We start from the raw sequence: 23324 nt of genomic DNA, 5'->3' as shown, positions 1-23324 counted from the left end.
GCACATATTCACAGAATTATTATAGTTATTTGGCTTTATAGGGGCTGTGTTGCCTTTTGTAGAGATTAACCAATCTCTGCTAGTTGATCAATATTTTTTACTGACAGTTTACTTTGGTTAATGGTTCAATAATAATAATAATAATTATATAATAATAACAATTGTTATTATTATTGATGATGATAAAATAATAAAAATTACATTATTATTAATAATAATAAAAAATAAGAGTATTTGTTTTATATGATTTATTGGTTGTTTTCTAATGATTACCCAAAAAGATGTCCCCAATTCACACTTTCTTCTTTGGTTAATGGTTCTTTCATAATAATAATAATAATAATACTTATAATTTATGATAATAATAATTATAATAATAATGATATTTGTTTTTTTTAATTTAAATATGAATATGATATATTGTTGTTTTGTAATCATTCAAAAAGATGTCCAGTATTTCTTACCGAAAGTCACACTTTCTATTTTGGTTAATGATTCTTTCATAATAATAATAGTAATAATAATAAGGTTTTATTGTTGTTTTCAAATAAAGCAATAAGACTCAAGAAGCCATGGGTTACAGTGGTTTTAGAACAGCTATGCATTAAGCAAATTATAATTCAATAATTTTTCCACCAGTCAAAGTTGTTCTTAAGCAATGACACACAGTTATACTGATGCAGTGAGGTCACAGGTGTGTGTTTTTATAGAGTATTTTACAACAGCTTCGAGTGCGGCTCAGTCAATCATTATAAAGGACCAGAACTATCCGTTTTATAATGATTATTTAGTTGCTGTCCAAAAATAATAATAATAATAATATTGTTCATAATTTTGATTCTGCATATAATTTACTGGACAATGTAATCAATAATAATATAGTATTGGAAATGGTCGTTAAAAATAATATTGGACTTAAGAATAACATTGGACTCTTCTGTCTATGTTGGCAAGTATACAAGTCGATATAAGTGCAGTCATAAATTGATGTCCTGTGTCAGGACTTCTTGAGGGGTCTGTGTTGTTATCTGAGGAGGTGAAACAGGGCTGTGTTGATGCAAACAGCCAAGACCAGATGATCAAGACAACTTAAACACATTGAGGGGATTAGTGTCTGTGCACGTGCACCCGTGTGTCCTTACTGTCCCTCAGTGTCTGTCCCTCTGAATGTGTGTGTGTGGGTCAGCAGCAGCCCTGATGGAATGTTTTCTGGGTCAGGTCACTGTCACAGTGCAAATCTGAGCCTGTGTCTCTTTAAAGGCTGCTCCCTCACAGTGAAATCACTATAAATATGCTCCTAAAATCCACAGTTAATCCGAAATACAAGCTTGTAGAAACTTAAAAAGCTGCTGGATTTGGGGTGGTGCTCGGGGAGGAATCTGTCACTCTGATCTCACTAGAGAAATATGTGTGCGTATATTTTTGAGCAATGACGGAAATTGATTGTTGAATCAGGTCTGCTGAAATGACAGTTGGAACGAACTGGTTGTTAGAAATAAATCAATTTTATCAACAATATCAGCATATACAGTCACGTAAAAGAGAAAGCACACACTTTTGAATTCTATGGTTTTATGTATCAGGGCATAATAAAAATCATCTGGTCCTTAGCAGGTCTTAAAATGAGGTAAAAACAACCTCAGATGAACAACAACAACACATGACATATTACATAGTGTCATGGTTTATTTAACAAAATAAAATGGAGAAGCCATGGGGGACAAACTAAGTACATCCTTACTGCTTTCATAGGAATTCAGAGAGTAAGTAGCAGTCAGGCATCTTTGATTAACTGATCAGCAAGTGTGATCACCTCTATAAAAGCAGAAGTTTTGGCAGTTTGCTGGTCTAGACTCTAGAGCATTCAGGTGTGTGTTAATACAATGCCAAAGAGGAAAGACATCAACAATGATCTTAGAGAAGCAATTGTTGCTGCCATCAATCTAGAAATGGTTATATGGCCATTTTCAAACAATTTTAACAATTTGATTATACATTAAAGGAAGGTTATTCTCAAGTGCAAAACATTCAAGACAGTTGCCAATCTTCCCAGGACTGGATGTCCCAGCAGATTCACCACAAGGTCAGACTGTGCACTGCTCAGAGAAACAGCTAAAAACCCTAGAGCTACATCTCAGACTCTACAGGCCTCAGTTAACATCTTAAATGTTAAAGTTCATGACAGTACAATTAGAAAAAGACTGAACAAGTATGGTTTGATTGGAAGGGTTACAAAGAAAAAGCCTCTTCTTTATAAAAAGAACATGGCAGCATGGCTTATGTTTGCAAAGTTGCATCTGAACAAACCTCAAGACTTCTGGAACAATGTCCTTTGGACAGAGAAAACCAAAGTGGAGATGTTTGGCCATAATGCACAGCTCCACGTTTGGTGAAAACCAAACACAGCAAATAAGCACAAACACCTCATACCAACGGTCAAGCACGTGGTGGAGGGCTGGTGAGTTGGGCTTGTTTTGAAGCCACAGGAACTGGGCACCTCGCAGTCATTGAGTCAACCATGAACTCCTCTGTATACCAAAGTATTCTAGAGTCAAATGTGAAGCCATCTGTTCGACAGCTAAAGCTTGGCCGAAATTGGGCCATTCAACAATGATCCTAAGAACACCAGCAAATCTACACCAGAATGGCTGAAAAAGAAAATAATCAAGCTGTTGCACTGACCCAGTCAAAGTCCAGACCTTTAGAGAGCTGTGCATAAACAAATGCCTGCAAACCTCAATGAACTGATACAACGTTGTAAAGAAGAGTGAGCCAAAATTCCTCCCACAATGATGAGTGAGAGACTGATAAAGTCATATAGAAAATGATTCCTTCGAGTTATTACTGTTAAAGGTGGCTCTACAAGCAACTGAATCATAGGGTGTACTTAGTTTGCCACCCATAGCTTCTCCATTTGGGCTTTACTTTTGTTAAATAAGTAATGACACAGTGTAATATGTCATGTGTTGTTGATCATCTGAGGTTGTATTTTTCTAATTTTAAGACCTGCTAATGACCAGATGATTTTATTATGTCCTGATATGTAAAACCATTGAATTCAAAAGGGTGTACTTTCTTTTTCACATGAATATATATGTATGTATGTATGTATATGTGGCTTTGCGATAATGTGTGCAATGTCATAGAGAGAGAGAGGGGATTCTTATGTGATTTATATGTTCACAGGCTTTTTGTTTTTCCTAAGATATTTGTTTGTACTAAAATGGGGATGTGTATGTAGAAGGGTTATTTCATTTAATCTTGTTTGTGTGCAGTTGATGTTGATGTTGAAGGTGAATGTTTGCCTGAAGTGCTTACAAAAGGCCAAATCCCCCAATAAAATGTCAAAGGGGTGGAAGAATAGGATGATTCAAAGGGCCCTGGTAAAGGTCTTCACAGGTCCACTTGGATCCAAAAAAGGTCTGAACCAAGACTAGAGTGGGTTCGGGTGCAAAACTTTCACGAGTGTCTGGATGAGTCTTATATTAGCGTCTTTGGGTCTCGGGTAATTAAAAAAAATGCTTTTAGCAAATGGACCTGATAAGACCCAAATTTAGTTATGTAGATAATTACCTTGAATATTAACATTACGCCAAAAATTATAGAACGTAATGAGGTTACAGTGATGAGTGATTGACATTTCAACACTTGATGAACAATATCGTTCGTGTGAAGTGCATTTTTGGGAAAAGCACATAGAAAAGAAACAAATGTTTGTAACTCTTGCACACAGAAAGTTAGCTAGGGGGCTCAGAAACCCCAGTGGCGCTCCTGAACATTCATAACTGTTGTCATTTCCTGTCTCTCCCCTCAGTTGGTTATCCGAGTGCACCTATCAGATGAAAGCTCCAAAACTATGATGGTGGATGAGAGACAGACTGTACGTCAGGTGCTGGACAACCTGCTGGACAAATCTCACTGCGGGTATAGCCTGGACTGGTCTCTGGTGGAAATCATCACTGAACTCCAGACGGGTAAGACCTCTGTCTGGTCCTCATTGTGACTTGTTCTGGCCAAGAACAGCCCAGTAATTGGGATGTTATTTTTTTTTTTTTTTTTTTATACATGTTCAACGTAAATTTGGAATTGGTACCACCACAGTAATATACCAACATGGAGCAAACTGGTCTTTCTTTCAAACCGTGGCACAAAAATCCCTGCACAAGGTTTTATATGCTAGACCGAAGACATTTGTGGAAAATGTGTAGATCTATACACTACCAATTCAAAAGTTTGTGGTCAGTAAGATTTTTAAAGAAAAAGAATAAAGAAATTAATACTTTTATTTTGCATAGATGCATTAAATTGACAATAAGGACATAATGTTACAGAAGATTTCTATCTCAATGCTGTTTTGTGTTTTTGTTTTCTAATGTAACAGTTTTAAATGTATCAATTTAGCAGCAGTACTGTTTTCAACACTGATAATAATAAGAAATGTTTCAAGAGCATCAAATCAGCATATTAGAATGATTTCTTAAGGATCATGTGACTGATGCTGAAAATTCAGCTTTGCCATCACAGGAATAAATTACACTTTAAAATATATTAAAATAGAAAAGTTATTCTAAATTTTAATAATATTTTACAATATTGCCGTTTTTTTTTTTTCGTGGTCTGGCAGGTAGTGCACATGCTGTGGTATTTTGCGCGGTAGGCCATTCTTTTACTGACTAGTCTGAAGTATCATCCAAAGAGAGACTGAATCAATAAAGACAAATTAAAAAAGGGATTAAAGTCATGTGGTCAGGCTTGCCCCAGATCGAGCACAACGACAGCTGGATGATAATTCAGCTGCAAACAAAATCTTTTTCATTTTTCGCTGGTCTTCAAAAACATAACAACAGTCCTATTTGATTTATTTGATCGGTGCAGATTAGCAGCGAGTATAGATTAGCAAAATCTATGTCTGAAATCCCAATAGGATTATCCCATACAATCATGTGCAGTCTGTGGAAGGGGTAGCACTAGACTAGGTAAATATTACTATAACTAATTCCACTAATTTCATAATAGTAATACTAGAAGTTGTTATTTTAGGTAGTAGAATTGATGACGGCCAGGACAGGTGTGGAAGGCATGAGGAAATTTATGTTTTTACTGATTTTATGAAAAATATTGTATGAAAACCTGAATCCCAATTCATACTCTAAAATGCTACTGTGCACTACTGTTCAAAAGTTTGGAGTCTGTAAGATTTGTTAATGGTTTTAAAAGAAGTTTCTTACTGTATGTTTACCAAGGCTGCTTTTATTTGATCATAAATACAGTAAAGACTGTAATATTGTAAAATATGATTACAATTTAAAATAACTGTTTTCTACTTTAATATATTTAAAAAAATAAAATAATATATTCCTATATTCCTGTGATGGCAAAGCTGAATTTTTAGCAGTCTGAATTTACCCCAGTCTTAGGTCTGCAGTGTCACATGATTCAGTTACACTTTCTTTTAAGGTGTCCTTGTTACATTGTAATTAAACATATAAGTACTGAGTAATATTAATTAACAACATGTACTGACTATAGAGTTAGGGGTTTAGGGCTAGTTGCATGTAATTATGCACTATTTTTAGTAATTACTATAGTAACTACATGTAACGTGTAACAAGGACACTGTACAATAAAGTGTTACCCCTGATCCTTCAGAAATCATTCTAATATGCTGTTTTGGTGCTCAAGAAACATTTTTGTCACACTTTAGTTTGGGGAACACATATTCACTATTAACTACGACTTTTGCCTCAATAAACTCCTAACTCCTAATAATAGTATTTTTTCCTTTGCCTTTTTTCTTTTTCTGGGTGACATTGGTATTATTATTATTATTATTATTATTATTATTTATTTATTTATTTTATTAATTATTATTATTATTTATTTTCTATTTTTACATTACATTACATTACATTACATTTTCACATTTTTGGAGCCATGGTTTGCCGACTTTTTTTCCTTTTAACATTAAAAATATCCTTACTGTCACTTTTGATCAAGTTAATGCATCCTTGCTGAATATTAGTATAGAGTATTTTTTTTGAGTATTTTTAATTATTTTAAAAATAAATCTGACTGACCCCAAACTTTTAACCCTCTGGGGTCCTTCGTTTAACAGTCACACTTGGGACCTTCGGGTCCAAATGGACCCGGAGGGCGGAATTAATATATATAAAAAAAATCATAATATTTTTTTTTTTACTTGTTTTTTATAATATTTTTTCTTTTCTTTTTTGGTGTTTTGAGATAATTTTATGATTTATAATTAATATTTATGCAATAATTATGACCCATTTTTTCCCATTGAATATAATAGAAATTTTTTATATATATATAATTTTTATTTTATTTTTATTAAAGCTGTATTTCATTTTAGAGTCAAGCCTAGGCCTCATGAAAGCAATTTTTGAAATGAGATGGGCGCCAACTGGTGGACACACTGAGCATTTTTATCACGCAATAGCACATTTTTACCACTAGTGGATTTACAGCTCTCTGTAGAAAGGCTTGCAAATCTAGTGATTTTTGCCTGAACAGATTTAGTCTGTTTTGCACTCTAGATGTTTTAGAGATTCACCCCTTCACTGTTGAGTCCTTTTTTTCTGCATCCTGGCTGATTTGTAGATTGTATGCACAAAAAAACTCTGTGTTTTCATATTTTTGACAATTTCCCATTCATTTCCTATGGGGGTCATTTTTGACCAAAGAGCAGAAGTGTGACGACCACTTAGCATGCTTGGATCATGACCTCAATATTTTTTGTGTGTTCACATACCTAATACCATAAAAGTCACCTAGTTTCGTAACATTCCGATGAAGCTGTGATTTTAAAAAATTCAAAACAGATTTTTGTAATATGAATTTATTAGTGTGTATGTGTATAAAAGTGTGTTTGTGTGTGTGGATGTGTCTGTTTTGCACTCTTGATGTTTTAGAGATTCACCCCTTCACTGTTGAGTCCTTTTTTTCTGCATCCTGGCTGATTTGTAGATTGTATGCACAAAAAAACCTCTGTGTTTTCATATTTTTGACAATTTCCCATTAATTTCCTATGGGGGTCATTTTTGACCAAAGAGCAGAAGTGTGACGACAACTTAGCATGCATGGATCATGACCTCAATATTTTTTGTGTGTTCGCATACCTAATACCATAAAAGTCACCTAGTTTCGTAACATTCCGATGAAGCTGTGATTTTTAAAAATTGAAAACAGATTTTTGTAATCTGAATTTATTAGTGTGTATGTGTATAAAAGTGTGTTTGTGTGTGTGTGTGTGTGTGTGGATGTGTCTGTTTTGCACTCTTGATGTTTTATAGATTCACCCCTTCACTGTTGTGTGCTTTTTTTCTGGATCGTGGCTGATTTGTAGATTGTACGCACAAAAAAACTCTGTATTGTCACATTTTTGCCAATTTCCCATTCATTTCCTATGGCGGGTCCATTTGGACCCGAAGGTCCTGAGTGTGACTATTTTTTTTACAACCACTTAGACTATTCAAATCCTGTCCCCAATTTTTTTGGGTGTTCACATACCAAGTACCAACAAAGTCACCAAATTTCGGACCATTCCGATGAAGCTATGATTTTTGACATTTTTTTATTTAAACGCTTCGGGTCCGTTTGGACCCGAAGGACCCCAGAGTAAATGGTAATGTTACTTTGCATGTTAACACAGGTAATGTTTGAGTCTTGAGATCAGTCTTGAGACTGGTGCAATGCGATGCCCCATACACTTCCATAGTAAAGGCATTACTGTAAACAAATTTTATTTGTATTTTTTTTGTGCTTTTTTCTGAGTGACAAATCAAATTTATTTCCTGTGGTATGTTGTTGTTAGAGTTGTATGTATGTGTGAGTCACAGGCCTCTTGAGCTGGGCTTCTCTCTATGTAGGTCCTGAGCGATCATGCGTGTGGCCGTAGCCTACATCTCCAGGGCTTCTGTTTTTCCACTCTCTGCTCTTTCAGTGGAAGGAGAAAAGGCAGAGAGGGAAGGCAAGGATATACAGTGGTTGTGTGTAGAATATCCTCCAGATGGTCAATGCTAAAATCCCTTTAATAGAAAGAGCAGCGGAGCTCTTTTCTAGAGCTATTTTGTGAGTGAGTGCATGTGCACACTCATATTCATGAGGAAATAGAAAAATAAATGTATTTTCATACATTAAACATGTATTTAATTTTGATATTGTTCTTGAATTATTTTTGTCATGCTGTCAGCACAGTCAAACTCTTATAATTTATTGGCTCATTGTTTTTGTGGGCTGAGCATGTTGAGGTTAAAAGTCACTCATTTAGCATTGAGGTGTGATGAAATCTGGCTTAATCCAGCTATTAGGATCAAGAGGAGTATACAGTATCATTAATTCCTCAAGTAGCTTTAATTTCCTAATGGACAGACCTCTAATCTGTCAGATTTCGCTCTTTTCATTTTTTATCATCTTTAAAAAACTGTGTTAAACTTTTGTTAAGGGTTTGCCTTTTATATACTGGCAGAGGTTTCTAAACTTCAGAATCTCATGTCTGACAGGATACTTTTCAATGTACAAAGCAAACTTAGGCTCAGCATAACGGCCCATATATAAAACATTATCATATATGAAGTTTTGTTTAAATAATACGTTTGATTTCATGGAACTTGCAGTACCCACTTTGATTTACCTCAGTGGGTTTTTTAAGTTTTGACCTATTTCAAATTTGTCTAGTGCATGCAATTTGCTACATACTTCTTGTCCTAAATGTCTTCAGGGGACTTTATCTCTATATAGAGAGCAAAGAGAGCAGGATAGTGCCAGCAAGGCTTATAATAATTTAGATAAATGTCACTTTTCCTTACTGACCTCTCTTGCAGGCCTGTTTACTAAGTCTATCTTTGGTTTACAATCACTTTTTTCCACATCAGGATAATTTTTCAAGGAGAAGTGAAAGTAACAACTGGTCAAAGAATCTGAAGTTGATCTCGTTGATTTATGAACAGCAAGTAACATATATTTTTTTATTATACCGTCTCTTCATCTTTATAATGTTCACACTTTGTTTTTCCAGAGAGAATCTTCGAGGATCATGAGAACCTGGTGGAGAACTTGCTAAACTGGACCAGGGACAGCACCAACAGACTGATGTTCATCGAACGCATTGAGAAATACGCGCTTTTCAAGAACCCTCAGGTAATGCTCCGTCTGTCAATAGTGACCATATCTGTTAAGCTCCAAAAAGCAGCAAAAAATTGGTCCTTGTGCAGTACATTTTAAGTCTTGTAAAGAATACAGTATTATACACTACTGGTCAAAAGTTTGGTGCCTTTTTAAAAAGTTTGATAGTTTTTGAAGTTTTTGAAAATAGTCTCTTATGCTCATCAAGGCTGCATTTATTTGATCAAAAATACTATTCTATTAATTTAGAATAAATTAAATATATATGTGTACATATTTTAAAATTTATTTTATTCCTGTGACGGTAAAGCTGTATTTTCAGCATCATTACTCCAGTCTTCAGTGTCACATGATCCTTCAGAAATCATTCTATTGTGCTGATTCTGTGCAAAAAAACATTTCCCATGATTATCAATGTTCAAAACATTGCTATATTTTTTTGTGGAAAACTATTATGCAGTTTTTTGATGAATGGAAAGTTCAAAAGAAAATCATTTATTTGAAACATTTTGTAACATTATAAATGTCTTTACTGTCACTTTTGATCAATTTAATGCATCCTTGCTGAATAAAGGTTTTAATTTCTTTCAAAAAAATCGTACTAACCTCAAACTTTTAAATGATAGTGTAAGTTAGTTATTGTGTGTCTAATGATGCGTGAAGGCTTCAGTGAAAGTACACATTTTCAAAAAGAATAATATTAATGTTCAGAATTGCAGCATTTTCATTTTTGAATTGTCCCTTAAAGCCATACAATGAAGCAGTGTGATGTTTAAATGATTATTTAAATTGATTTGTGCAGTTCTGTCACCAAAGAGTGTATCAGTAATATAGAGGTTAGTTCATCAGTGCTCTATGGATCAGTTGTTTTATCGGCATATGTGGCTGATCTAGGTCAGTGTCATGTAAATGCTGAACTGTGATGAATAATTGATCTCAGCAGAGGCTGGTTAAAGTGTGTTCACTGCCCAGTCTCTGGCTGCGACCCTGAACACAAGATGTCAATTCACGTGTTTAACCGCTTTGTTTTCTTATGTTGCACTTTCTTGAATGCCTTTTAAAAATAACACGTTCAAATATCTAAAGATTTGTTTTTGGCTAATTCTCTAGTATGCAATACCTGTAAATCAGTGATAGACAGATAATTTTCTTAGCCACTTTATTAACATCTCCCTGAATCATCTGTTTCCTCAGAACTATTTGCTGGGGCGTAAGGAGACGTGTGAAATGGCAGACAGAAATAAAGAGGCTCTGTTGGAGGTGAGGCAGACTGTGAACCTACTTGTACACATTCTCTCTTGTGCTTTAAACAGCATGACTTATCTAGGTCATGTCAGACATGTTTTACTCACTGATAAAGGTGTGTGTGTGTTTTTGAGCAGGAGTGTTTTTGTGGAAGCTCCATCAGTGTTCCTGAGATGGAAGGGGTGCTCTGGCTCAAAGATGACGGCAAGAAATCCTGGAAGAAGCGGTACTTCCTGTTACGAGCCTCTGGGTTATATTACGTGCCAAAGGGTAAAGCCAAGGTCAGTTGTGAGTCTGTCTCTCTTTTTCTGCTCTGAAATTCATTATCTTTTCACTTTCACACTTTCAAAGCTCATCTCTGCAAACTTTCATGTAATGGGTGTAGATCTTTATATAATATGGTAAAATGAACACTTTTCACAATCTCGACAGCTGTAATGGTAAAAACGTAGTAAAAGTTCCACATGTAATACTGAGCTATTTCATTTGCAAAGATGTCAGCCAATCACAGCAGTGGGTGTTTACACTGAAGTCTCATAGCAGACACGCCCCTTCAAACAGAGCGCTCAAATCAGGGTAGAAAATGGCCTTTTATTTATTTATTTATTTATTTATTATGACCATTTTTGTTGTAAAAATCATACTAATATACCTCAGGAAACATTATAAAATAATAAAATGCAGTTCATGAATAAATGCAGTTCATGACCCCTTTAAAATGCATATTTCGGTGATTCCTTCACAAATTATCAGTGCAGAAAAGCATCTGCACATTTGCGAAAGTGCTTAAGGATCTGCCGAAATAAGAGGGGATATCATAATTTTTACATTACATTGACTTACATGACTTCCATTATTACAGTCAATTGGGCAGCACTAATCATTCGTCTGAGGATGTGCTTTATTGTAGTTTAACTTTGAGGATTCACTCCCAGAGCGAGATGCTCATGGTAAAAACGTACCATGAATAATACCATAATCGTACCATAAACATACCATAATCCCAGAATCTCTGTTGTTAGAGGTCTCTTAGTAGGCGAGTGGAATTAAGATTATGTACACATATGACAGAGATGTAGGATTATGTGCACATATGTTAGTTTTATGCTTGCACTTAAGTGTATGTGTATGTGTCACATGTACAGACCCTTTCCAAAAAATTAGAATATCATGGAAAAGTTTATTTATTTCCATGATTCCATTCAAAACGTTAAACTTCCATAGATTATAGATTCAGGGCCCACAACTTAAACGATTTCAAGTATTTAGTTGTTTATTTGTACATAATTTGGGCTTCCAGCTCATAAAACCCACGAAAACAGGATTTCAAAAAATTTGAATATTACGTGAAATCACACAGTAATTACACAGTGATACCATGGTCATTGAACCTGAAAATATACTAATGAAATGAAAATATTAATGAATAGTATAATAGTATATACATGATACTAAAATAGTATCATTTTGTGCTGCAGTGCAAGCACATATTCACATTAAGGGAATCGTGATTAGGTACCAGACATCATTGATGTCAAACCTGACACAAGCACGTCTTGATGGACCGTATCTGAATACACACATGCGTGAATGAGATTTGAACGTTTGAGCAACACTCTTGCTGTCAGTCACATTTCATAATTCCTGTGCTTTTCAGGAGATAAAGGGCCCATTGACTGTCTCTTCCATGTTTAGAGATCAGCTAATGAGGTCAAGTTCAGAGTAGACATAGGCCAGTGACTGCTCATTATCCACAAACCACAGGGAGGAAGAGGGTGATCAAGAGAGAGATGATAGAAGAGCAGCTGCTGTACATCCTCAGGTCATCACTCTGGGTTTGACAGCTGCTGCCCATCTGCATCACTAACATATGCATCCTGTTTCATATTTAACTCTGATGCCTAACACATATGACTGTCTGACTCTTCAAAAGACTAATCTCAGTGCTTCAAAAAAAGAACATTCAGGGCTACATGTTTCATGCGATTCAACCTGTTTTTCCTGTTTCTATGCACTAATTCAATGTAACTTTCTGCAAATGTAGTGCTCCCCCTAGTGGATTCAACAGTGAAGGTCAATTTAGGTCTCTTTTTTTCTATTTTAAAAGCAAATTTTCATTGGCACAATATAAACAAAGGAATGAATTAGACAGCAGGTCAACTGTGTGGCATATTTTTAAAATAAATAATGAATCATTCTTATAATATTTTAGAGAATAAGATTCAAGCATTTGAATGAAGACTATACATAGTTTGTAGTAGGGCTATTACCTGCAGTCCCTACTACAGGTTCATTTACCTCAAAAATCCTTAGTTCTAACATGCAATTTTTTTATTATTATTTTTTTGCCTTTTTTTGTGTCACCTGTAGGCCTCTAGAGACCTGGTTTGCTTCCTGCAGCTGGATCATGTTAATATTTACTTGGGTCAGGACTACCGCAGCAAGTATAAAGCCCCAACTGACTACTGCATGGTCCTGAAGGTGAGTTACAGCAATCATCCTTGTACATGTATCAGTCATTCTATTTTAAGCAGTTATAAACGGTCTAAAAAGCATGAAAGTTTTCGTTCCTCAAAGACCATTTGAGAGTGGACGTGACCGTTACGTCACTGCAGTTGCGCGTGCATTGTGTTGGCAGAAAAACAGTGGTAACAATTGTAGGAAAGTGGGCAAAATCCACAGAATAAGAGAAAGTGTCTTGTCCCTTTGGATGTCAGAATCTGAATGCAAAAAAGTCTTCATTTTTTTAAAGAATACTGTGGTTGAAGATTCTCTCTGAAACTAAACACAGACGTTTATGGTTGCAAGCCACCGACTGGATGATGAAACCTGCGATGATTAGTCTACTATTAAAGTATCAATTAGATTTAACCAATAGGTCTACATAATATTCACATATGCTGTTCTTTGGGGATCTAATGTATTAGCCCTAGAGTAACAGCATGAAATAATATTTAAACCTATAACATTTTACATGGATAGCATTTAACATCATATTTTTATTTCACAATTCACATATTTTTTCTCGCAATTGCGAGTTTATATCTCCCCAATCAGACTTATAACTCGCAATTGCAAGTTTATATCACAATTCTGCGGGGAAAAAAGAATCCATTCTATAAATTGCTACTGCAGAACTATCATTTTCTGTCACCAGGTAGGCTTCGCCAACAAACAAACATCACTGCTATAAAGACCCAAATGGTCTATTATCAGATGTTGTTTTGTTCTTGGAAAGGAAGAGGATCTTTTAAAGCCGTGTGTTCTTAAAAATGCATTTACTTAAATGACTAAAGAGTCTTTTGCAAGTAGTGGAAGTGGTAAAAGAAAAAGAAAAAAACTTTTGCCCTTGCATATCTCTAGACTTTATCATAAGCTACTTTCCAGATTCCCATTTGTCTGTATGGTTAAAGCATAAAGACATTTAAAGTGCTGGGATCTATAAAAGCCAGCTCTCGGTCTGCATTACAGTTTACAATCCTGGACTGAACAACATATTTTTTTCAGTTTGTGCAGACACCCTCAGAGGGAAATCAGAAGTGAGACAAACAGAAATATAGACAGTTTTTGGTCAGTGTTTGGATTTCTTTTAACGTAACATTTATCCACTATAACTTGTCTGACCTTAGTCTCATGTAGCCAGATTTTTGAGTACAGCATAAGGGGTTCACCACATTGCATTTTATTCTTGTGAAGACCTGCCTATTTAGACAAGAAGAGTCTGTTTGACAAATGACCATATACAATTTTTGTTGTTTTTACTTATCTTTAGAGATGGGTTTATCCAAAATGGTTTATACCACAATAATATACCAGCATGTAAAATCACATTCAAAATATGGCACAGCATCAGTCAGCCACTAACAGTATTGAAAATGATGTGTATATAACTGATGTGACAATATGAAACTATTGCTATATGCTTTCCGCAAAGACAATACAATTCAATGTCTCTGATTTCCTCGCACAGCACCCTCAGATTCAGAAGAAATCACAGTACATCAAGTATCTGTGCTGTGACGACGTCAGAACACTGCATCAGTGGGTCAACGGAATACGCATTGCCAAGGTAATATCTTGTTATAATGGCATTACCCTGCTTGGTGTATAATGTAATATGTATGTATAATATGTGTTTAATGCTAGTTTAGTGGCTGAATATATGTGATTTGTAATGCAGTATGGGAAGCAGCTGTATGTGAACTATCAGGAAGCTATGAGACGCACAGAGGCTGCTCATGATTGGTCCTCCCTGTCCAGCTCCAGTATCAAGTCTGGTTCCAGCTCCTCCAGTCTACCAGGTGAGTTCAGCAGAAATACAGGTAACCTGAGATATGAGGCAGTACTTCATATTTAACAGGCTTGTGTATTGTCTATGAGACAGATTATCAAGTTTCTATATTCAACTCTTTTACTCAACTTTTGATTCATTTATTCTTTCATGCCTACAGAATCTCAGTCCAACCACTCTAGCCAATCAGACAGTGGCGTGTCGGAGACTACATCCTCTGGTCATGTGCGCTCTCAGAGTGTGGTCAGCTCCATCTTCTCTGAGGCCTGGAAGAGAGGCAATCAGGCAGATGAACCCAAGGTGACCATTGAAGAACTTTGTTTTAAATCTTTACTTGCTCTGCTTCGTTCCGCTTCTGTTTCTTCATCATGGTGTCATTGTTATTTCCTAATCCATTTAAAAAAATCTTTGCATTATTATACATCATGTAAGCTATAAGGTACAAGAGGCCATTGTGCATCAGTGCATTGTGAATTCAGTCGTGGCTGAATTACATTGTTAGGAACGATGCAAAGTATATTCGTATATATATATATATATATATATATGAAGAGTTCAGATGCAAAAGCCTCTAAGTGCCATCTGAAATCTTCTTCTAGAATGATCATTTTTTATCAAGCCCGTATATTTAAGTTCAGCAATTTCACTTAAATGACAATTAATAGGTAATTTTCATTGCCATTTAAGTGAAATTACTGAACTTTAATATACAAGCTTGATAAAAAGGATCATTCTAGAAGATACTTTCAGATGGCACGCTTTTGCATCTGAACATTATATATATATATAGGAACAATAAAAACCTGAAAGATCAAATGCATACACCAAACAAAAAGAAAACAAGGAGATTTGATGGTGTCAGTGTTTTAATTAGAGTTCCAATTTACTTATTAAAATTTGGATATGACATCATATTGTCAGCTACTTTCAAGTGTTAAATTTAATTAGTCAGAGGGCAAGGGCAATCTGAGTCACAATAAAGACCCTTTGCGTGATTGTGGGACATCGAACTCATGTCACACTGTCCCCAGTTATGTTACTTAATTGGTCCCCTCTCTGTTTATCTACCCAGGATGAGAATGTCAAGTCTGGAAAGGCTATACAATGGTGGGGATTGAGGTTAGGAGTGTGGTAAAACCTCACACTCTAGCCCTATATATTTTTTATATAATCCTCACATGTGAACCTCTTAAAGCGACTAACCACTGATATGATGTGTGTGGCGGGCGGTTCATCTTAGTTGTTTTTGTGAATGTTGGGTAATTGGGGACTGGTGTGAGACACCTGTTATAATAGTTTGTGTTGACTCTTAACAGACAATGGACTGGTGTTGTATTTTGAATAACCTGTTACTTAATGGTTGGAGTGTTTTGGTTTGATGTGTGTTATCAATGGGAGATATTCTCAGAGAAGGTAAGCACAACATGAAACAGGATAAACTCCTGTTTTGTGATGCACACACTGAATTGCTGTTGTCATAATTGGTGATTTTTAGATTGAGCTCTACATCTCAATGAATTGATTTTGTAAGGACAAAAGAGTCTGAATTTGGAAGAGCAGATCTCAATACTAACAGTTCTTGGTTCCTCCCATAAGACTTTTTAACATTTCCTGTAACATTTCATGTCATTTCACTCTTTTAATTGCACTGTCTGCTGAATATCTTCTTGCACACTACTAATACCTACGTATCATTCAAAAAATTTAAATCAATGTCAAAAAATCTCATTCATACTCCTGTTCTAATTGAATGTTTTTTGTCATATCCACAGATGAGAATGGATGGCCCACCAACACACCCTGCTAGAGCCTCTTACCCTCTACAACTTCCTCAACTACCCCAGTCTATCCAGTCTCGTAGCAGCTACAGCGGTGTGTCCCCAGTGTCTCCTTCCTCACCCCTATCTCCACCACCACCGCCTCCACCACCTCCCCCGCTCCCCAACCCCACGCACCACTCCACCCCGATTAAGTTCACTAAATACAGCACCCTTGCTAGGCTGCAAAACATCTCCCAGGCTCAAAATCATTACAAACAGACCCCCTTATCGGTAGTACAGCAGCAACCTATTCCCCCTACGCCACCCCCACAGTGTCTCAAACCTGGTATGAATAATTTGGCAGAAACTGCCAGCAGTCCTCCTCCACCCCCACCACCACCACCTCCTCCAGAGATGCCAGTGCCAGGGTCAGCCATGGCAGTGTTGAAGCACGCCCCTCTCAGCCCCCACTACGTTCCCCCTCCACCTCCAGAGGAAGACCAGCTGCCACCACCATCTCACTTACACAGTAATGGCTACTTGCCTCCACCACCACCCCCAGAACAGTTAAAATACCCACCTCCCCTCAGCACCAATGGGCTCCAGCAGTTCTTAGCTCAGAAGTTCCCAAATATGGCCTATGACTTCTCAGCTGTCCAGCAAGATGAAGAGCCTCCACCACCTCCTCCAGTGTGTTTTTCTCCACCGCCTCAGCAGTCAGGTCCACTTGCCCCACCTAAAACCTTCACTGGTGTGTTTCCACCCCAAACGGCTCCAAAACCTGGCCATGGCATTTCCCCCGTTTCCCCATTGCCACCTTCTCTGTCTCCAACTCCTCCGGCCACCATGAGGAAACAGCAGAGCTTGTCCAGTGGTCACAGTCCCAATCAACCTCCACCAACCCTTCCCAAGCAATATAGCCTTTCTTCCAAAGCTTCATCTGTATCTGCCCCCATCTCTCCCACCCAATCGCTTGTAAAGCAGATTGTAAACCAATTCCCTGACACTCTTGATGGATCCAAATGTCCCATATCTCCTCCCGTGGTAAAAACCAAACCAAAATGGCAGCCAGGAGGACAGGCTCAACCACAATCTCCTGAATTTCCTCCACCGCCACCAGAGAGTACCCTTGAATTCCCTCCACCTCCTGCTCCAAGCCCGCCTCCTGCCCCTCAGCCTTCTGGCAAGGTGGGATCACCAATCAAGAAGTCCCCATCAACATCATCAAATTCTTCTACTGGTTCAGGAGGGAAGAAGCCCCCTCCAACCCCACAGCGCAACTCCAGCGTGAAGGCCTCCTCTTCTGTTGAGTACCAGGAGTCCAAGAAAGTGGAGGATCTGGTCAGCATGTTTGCCCAAACTAGTCAAGCCCCACCCAGTTCCTTTTCAACTCCATCCTCTACGACAGGATCACCTTCAAAGGACTCTTCTGCAGTACCTCGGGCACCACAAAAACCAGGCAAGATCAACTTGGCTAATCTGCCTCTGGCTCTCCAGGGGAAGCAAGGTCAATATCTCCAGTCCAGCTCAGACTTCCCCTCTCCTCCTCCGGAGTGTGAATTTCCCCCTCCGCCGCCAGACTCGGAACTCCTGCCTCCTCCACCTCTCCCGTCAGAACTGCACACTGGGGCTCCCAAAGTGGCCGTGGTGAACCCTCAACCCCAAAACTCCTCCACATCCTCATGGAAACAGAGCTCCTTGAAGAAAGCAACGCCTCTGACTATGCACCGCCGCAGCAGTGGCCCAACCGAACCACTTGTCCTTTCTCCACCTCCTCAACAGATGCCTCTGTCCTCTTTTAACTCTCAGATCCCACCAACTTCGCCCAAGGCCAATCTGGCCATCCAGCCCAACTTCCTGGAAGACCTCAACAGAACTCTCAAAAGGAAGTCCATGACTCGACATGGCTCCCTCACCTCCTCACGAATCTCAGCCAAGCTGGAGCCAGTAGCCACCATGGACGATATGGCCCTTCCGCCCCCTCCTCCAGAGCTGCTGCTGGGCCAGCAGAAAAAAGGCGGATACATGAGCGCCAACATCTCAGGCTATGCAACATTACGGCGGGGTCCTCCGCCGGCTCCACCCAAACGGGACCAAAACACTAAACTGACAAGCGATTGGTAGTTGGGACATATGCCGAGTACGGATATGCTACTCTCCTTTTCCACTCTGTTTATCTTCAACGGCTGAAACGTCTGCATTAAAATAATACTCATTTTAACCCCCGATTATAACCACAATATGAAAAAGCCAAACCATCTATAACATAAGCTTCTCTGCGTGTTTGTGTCGCTTTGCTATTAAGTGTAGCAGATATACAAAAATTCTGAGAAAAAGAGACTGACGTTATTATAGGTACTGCATGGACACTGCTGTGAGGAAAGGGGGATAATGTATATGTATGATAAAATATATATGTGGAACTCTGGGGTGGGAGGGAACTTGTACTTTTTTATATGAAATTATTTAATACCTGAAATATATTCTTATTTTAAAGTTTAGTTTTGAAACCCTTGACTGTAAACGTTAAACGTGAATAGAAAATCAGGGTTGTTGAACCGATGCTTGTGTGTGTGTGTGTGCGCGTGCGCGCATTTTGTCTGAGTGATTTGGTTGATCCACTCTCAGAAAAATAGTGAGGGCCTGGGAATAATGCCACCCTTGCTTGTCATTAGATGTGCAAATCCCGATGTGGGAATTGCATTGGTGTAGCATACATTCTAAATGAAGTATTCTACCAAACTTTCCATGTTTAATTTAAATGGTTTTGAACCTTCCACTAAAATGTCAAAAGAAAGAAAAAAACAACTATCATTGTTATTGATAAATCTGTTATGTTGTGTCGCTGTGGACCCTTACTTTTCATGAAGATGTCCAAATGTTAGACGAGGATGAAAATGAGCCTGTTACCACTTGAGTAACTGGTCTGTGTCTGGAATCGGATGTGCTGTCTGTTTATATTGGTTACATTGCTATCTATCTGTACATACAGCTGCAGTTCCTGACTTTATCAATGTGCGTTAGCTCTGCATGGGTGAAACACACAGTAGGGAGTGATGTCATTCTCCTTATTTTGATCTCTGTCTACACACAGTGCTGTAATAATGTGTCACATATATGAAACATCTTTCTCTCATGTCACGGCAATGTCACAATGTACTGACATTAATCTAGCATGCATGCTTCCTTTGTATGGTTGCCTAAGATTGCACACTTTGTTGGGTTTTAGGATCATAGCCTACAGTAATGTTTATTTACAATAAAAGGTGTCATGTCAAGTTTGCTTGACTTTCAATGCAAAAAAAAAAAGAAAAGAAAAAAAATCACTGTGTGCCTACTCTCATTCTCATCCATCTAGCAAACTTGAATGCGTAAAAATGTGTACCTGTTGGTTTTGCATCTCCAAAAAATCCTTTGATTTTGAAAGTCTGAGCAGTAGGAACAGATCACTTTACAGGTAGGACTACAGAGCTAATGCTGTTTCTTAAAGTCAGGAACCTTTAGTTAAAAAAATGGGGAAGTAAATGTCTGTTACATTTAAAATGAACAATATAAATGTGTAAATCGCACAGAATGTTGTCCAAGTTCTTGTTATTTTGATGGTTCTTTATCATACAATTAAAAGCTTATTATGGTAAATCCTCTGATTTACAATGACTAACAATGATAGTCCTTTATGGACAGACTCTTTATAACATGCATATGGTTTTAAAATGTACAAATATACACTCAAGTGTTGCACAAGTTTTTGTGAGTTATTAAACTGAAGGAATGTTCCTGTACCACAGAAATACTAAACATTTAATTTCATAACAGGCAGTCCATGTGAGTTTACCACAGACATGTGCACCGAGAAATAAGGAGTTGATTTTTTGGTTATATTATTTTCTTGATTGAAAATGCATCTTTATTTGAAGCATTAACTAGAGGTTAGTCGGTCCGTTTGTTTTAATCACATTTTATGAAATCAAAGCAGTAATCTGGAACAGTCTAATTCTCCTTGACACAGAATGACCCGTGGAGAGAAAGAGCCCAATGGAGCCCGTCCTGTACCCCGGATAATGACTTCACTGCTGGACTCTGAGCTGGACCCAAGTGAAGCTGAATCAGCAATACAACTGATGCCAACACACACAAGACTCGAGCACGATTCCTTAGACTTGAGTAAGTGAAGAACAGGTGAGAAATATCTTAGTGAAGGGTATGTCTGACTGGCAACAACCACAGGGAGACACTAAAGATTTGTCTTACCGCAAAACGTCTGCGTTTGAAAAGGCAATCCATGTATGTTCTCATGGTGTGTTTCTGACAAACTGTCTCCTTTATTCCGAAATTAAGCAGGATATCATACGTATTATCACGTACCAGTGTGATCTCAGAGGACTAATATCAAAAGAGTGTTTATTAATCCATTTATGTTTGATCACAGCTGTCAACAATTAGCACATTAGCAAACATTGTAAGACTAATTTTGTTTTATTGATATGTTGGTTAAATAAAAATATCATCAAACATTTTAAAATGTATTTTAGAATTATAGAAATTACTCGAAACGTCCTTCTCTGCAGTAGCTTTCAAATAAATTACGGCTAATTATTGATTAAGTCATTAGCTATAGCAGCTACAATCCGCGCTTTGAATTTATGAATAAAATGCCTGGCACGAAAAATAAAATAAAAATACAAAATTGTTTGTCAGAAGTGACAAACTCAAACAGTAGGCTACATTTTTAACAAAGTTGAAGATAAAATGAATTGAGATATGCCATGCCAAATATTCTTTGTGTAAAATAAATAATTATTACAAATTGGTGCCAATAATGAACGTCACTGGAGCAGTGTGCAAGGAAACGTGTGACCATTTCTTCTTTACACTTCTTTTATACAGATGTGATTTTGGAACCTCACAAGGGTGAGTAAATAAACCTCACAGAATGATCGTTTTTTGTAGGGATAGTTCCCATTGACTTCCATTGCATGGGCAACAAATACAATGGAATTCAATGAGAACCCAAACTATTTAGTAACATTCTCAAAATATATTTTCTGTTCCACAGAATGAAGAAAGTCATACAGGTTTGGAATGACATGTGGGTGAGAGTAAATAATGACAGATTTTTCTGTGAACTACCGATTTTAAGGGTTAGCACACTATTGCTTTGTTGACTATAATTATATTAATTTAACCACTAGAGGGCGGTAGGTTACTATGTGAAACTGCTTGCTACTTTATCTGAGAGGATTCCTGAGGCTGCATTAGCCTACACATAAATATATTTGTGTATATTATTACCTGACGGACGACTCTGCTATTTGTCCTGTGCAGGTTGGAATTGCTTGACTGCCTGATGACTTCATCAACAGAAACCTTCAATGCCAGGTCATCCAGAGGTTATATCTTAACTAAATCTGTCCTCTTTAATGCAAGTAAAATGACACCAACATCAACATTCAATAATGCAATCTGTTTGTTAATGACGTTAAAAATCTTAAAAATGCAGTAAAAAACATTACTGACATGCGAAATATTATTACAATTTCAAATAATTATTTTCTATTTAAATTAAATTGTCATTTATTTTGTGATGGAAAAGTTGATTTTTCAGAATCATAATCATTACTCCAGCTGATGTGTCACATGATCCTTAAAATGCTGAATTGCTGCTCAAGTAGCATTTCTTATTATTATATCAGTTGAAATGATCAATGTGCAGCTTAATATTTTGGAAAACCATGATACATTTTTTCAGGATTCAATGATAAAAAAAAATTATATTCAAAAGTACAGTAGGCTATTTATTTGAAATAGAAATATTTTATAACATTTTTGTCACTTTTGATCAATTTAATTAATCTATGCTAAAAATCGGCTATTAATTTCTTGTTCAAAAATAAATAAATATACTAACCCCAAACTTTTAAACAGCCGAGCTAGTGTGCATTGCAAATATAAAAATATCAATCTGTGTATTATATTTAAGACATTACTGTTCGAATGTGCAATAATAATAATGACTATATCATGATACTCCATCTCTTGACCTAGGGTTATATGGGTGTGGCTGGACCTTTAAGCTCCACCCATTACGTCCAACGAGGGGGATGTGGACGTCAAGCTCCACCCATTGCCCCTCGCAGCACGAGCCCCTGCGCAGTGCGCAACTGCGCATCCTGCCACAACACAAATCAAGCGGAGCGGCATTCACCGGTGACAGCAAGGTAACGATAGTGTTTATCTTAAGTTTCTGGATTGTTTTGCACTGCTGTCAAATTAAACCACTATTAAATATCTACATAGAGCCAGTCTAACTTAGGCAATAGCCTGACAACAACAAGCAAGCGACTATATGGCGTGGCGTAGGCGTCCACGTGCAAGTTTGTAAATGCCACCTGACCCAAATGATCTCTCGAGCAAAAGTGCTGTTTTCCCGAATATCAGGACGATTGCAAATGTTTTAATACAACAGTTCAATAAACCGAAAGCTGATATAACACATTGATGTCAGTTTTAAGGGTTTTAGCTCCTTGTGGTGTTTCGAATCAGCCAGTTTGAACGAATCAGATATTTAATATTTTACTCACTTATCAAGACTTGCCGCCATCTACTGGCGGTTTTGGCTTCATAGAGAAAATTATAAAATTTCAAATTTTTTTCCCCATTTCATATTTCTTTATTCAAAATTATAAATTTAAAACACTAATCTCGTACCATTATTCATGCAACTGTAATTGGAGTGTAAATGCACCTAAATAATATTAGTATAGTAAGAATGGTAAAGCATGCTCAGTGTTTCATTGTTTAGCTTGTTGTTGCCTGTGCTCATGATAGCATATGTATAAATAGTTGATGCTAAATACCATTCTCTCTTTGTGAATTGGTAATTT

At 37.1% G+C, this 23324-nt stretch overlaps 1 protein-coding gene and 1 long non-coding RNA gene across 3 annotated transcripts in view; both read left to right on the top strand.

Annotated features, from left to right (window-relative positions):
* The window catches only part of raph1a (Ras association (RalGDS/AF-6) and pleckstrin homology domains 1a), a 77375-nt gene extending 57306 nt beyond the window's left edge, over nucleotides 1-20069 (top strand). For both annotated transcript variants that reach the window (XM_079882100.1, XM_079882099.1), the window contains 9 exons: nucleotides 3815-3974; nucleotides 9038-9159; nucleotides 10339-10404; nucleotides 10527-10670; nucleotides 12760-12870; nucleotides 14360-14458; nucleotides 14570-14690; nucleotides 14841-14980; nucleotides 16453-20069. In XM_079882100.1, the coding sequence (XP_079738226.1) occupies nucleotides 3815-3974; nucleotides 9038-9159; nucleotides 10339-10404; nucleotides 10527-10670; nucleotides 12760-12870; nucleotides 14360-14458; nucleotides 14570-14690; nucleotides 14841-14980; nucleotides 16453-18564 (3075 nt within the window). In that variant the 3' untranslated portion in view covers nucleotides 18565-20069. The remainder of the gene's footprint in view (nucleotides 1-3814; nucleotides 3975-9037; nucleotides 9160-10338; nucleotides 10405-10526; nucleotides 10671-12759; nucleotides 12871-14359; nucleotides 14459-14569; nucleotides 14691-14840; nucleotides 14981-16452) is intronic.
* A 1426-nt stretch (nucleotides 20070-21495) lies between these two features.
* LOC307164259 lies at nucleotides 21496-22558 on the top strand. The gene is made up of 3 exons (XR_013822244.1): nucleotides 21496-21529; nucleotides 21766-21819; nucleotides 22486-22558. It is a non-coding gene; the product is annotated as an uncharacterized lncRNA (long non-coding RNA).
* Nucleotides 22559-23324: the final 766 nt, after the last annotated feature.

The sequence above is a fragment of the Squalius cephalus genome, assembly GCF_949319135.1.
Source record: "Squalius cephalus genome assembly, chromosome: 9".
NCBI classification, from domain to species: domain Eukaryota; kingdom Metazoa; phylum Chordata; class Actinopteri; order Cypriniformes; family Leuciscidae; genus Squalius; species Squalius cephalus.
Note: the sequence above shows the minus strand (reverse complement) of the source record. Positions and strands in the feature narration are given on the sequence as shown.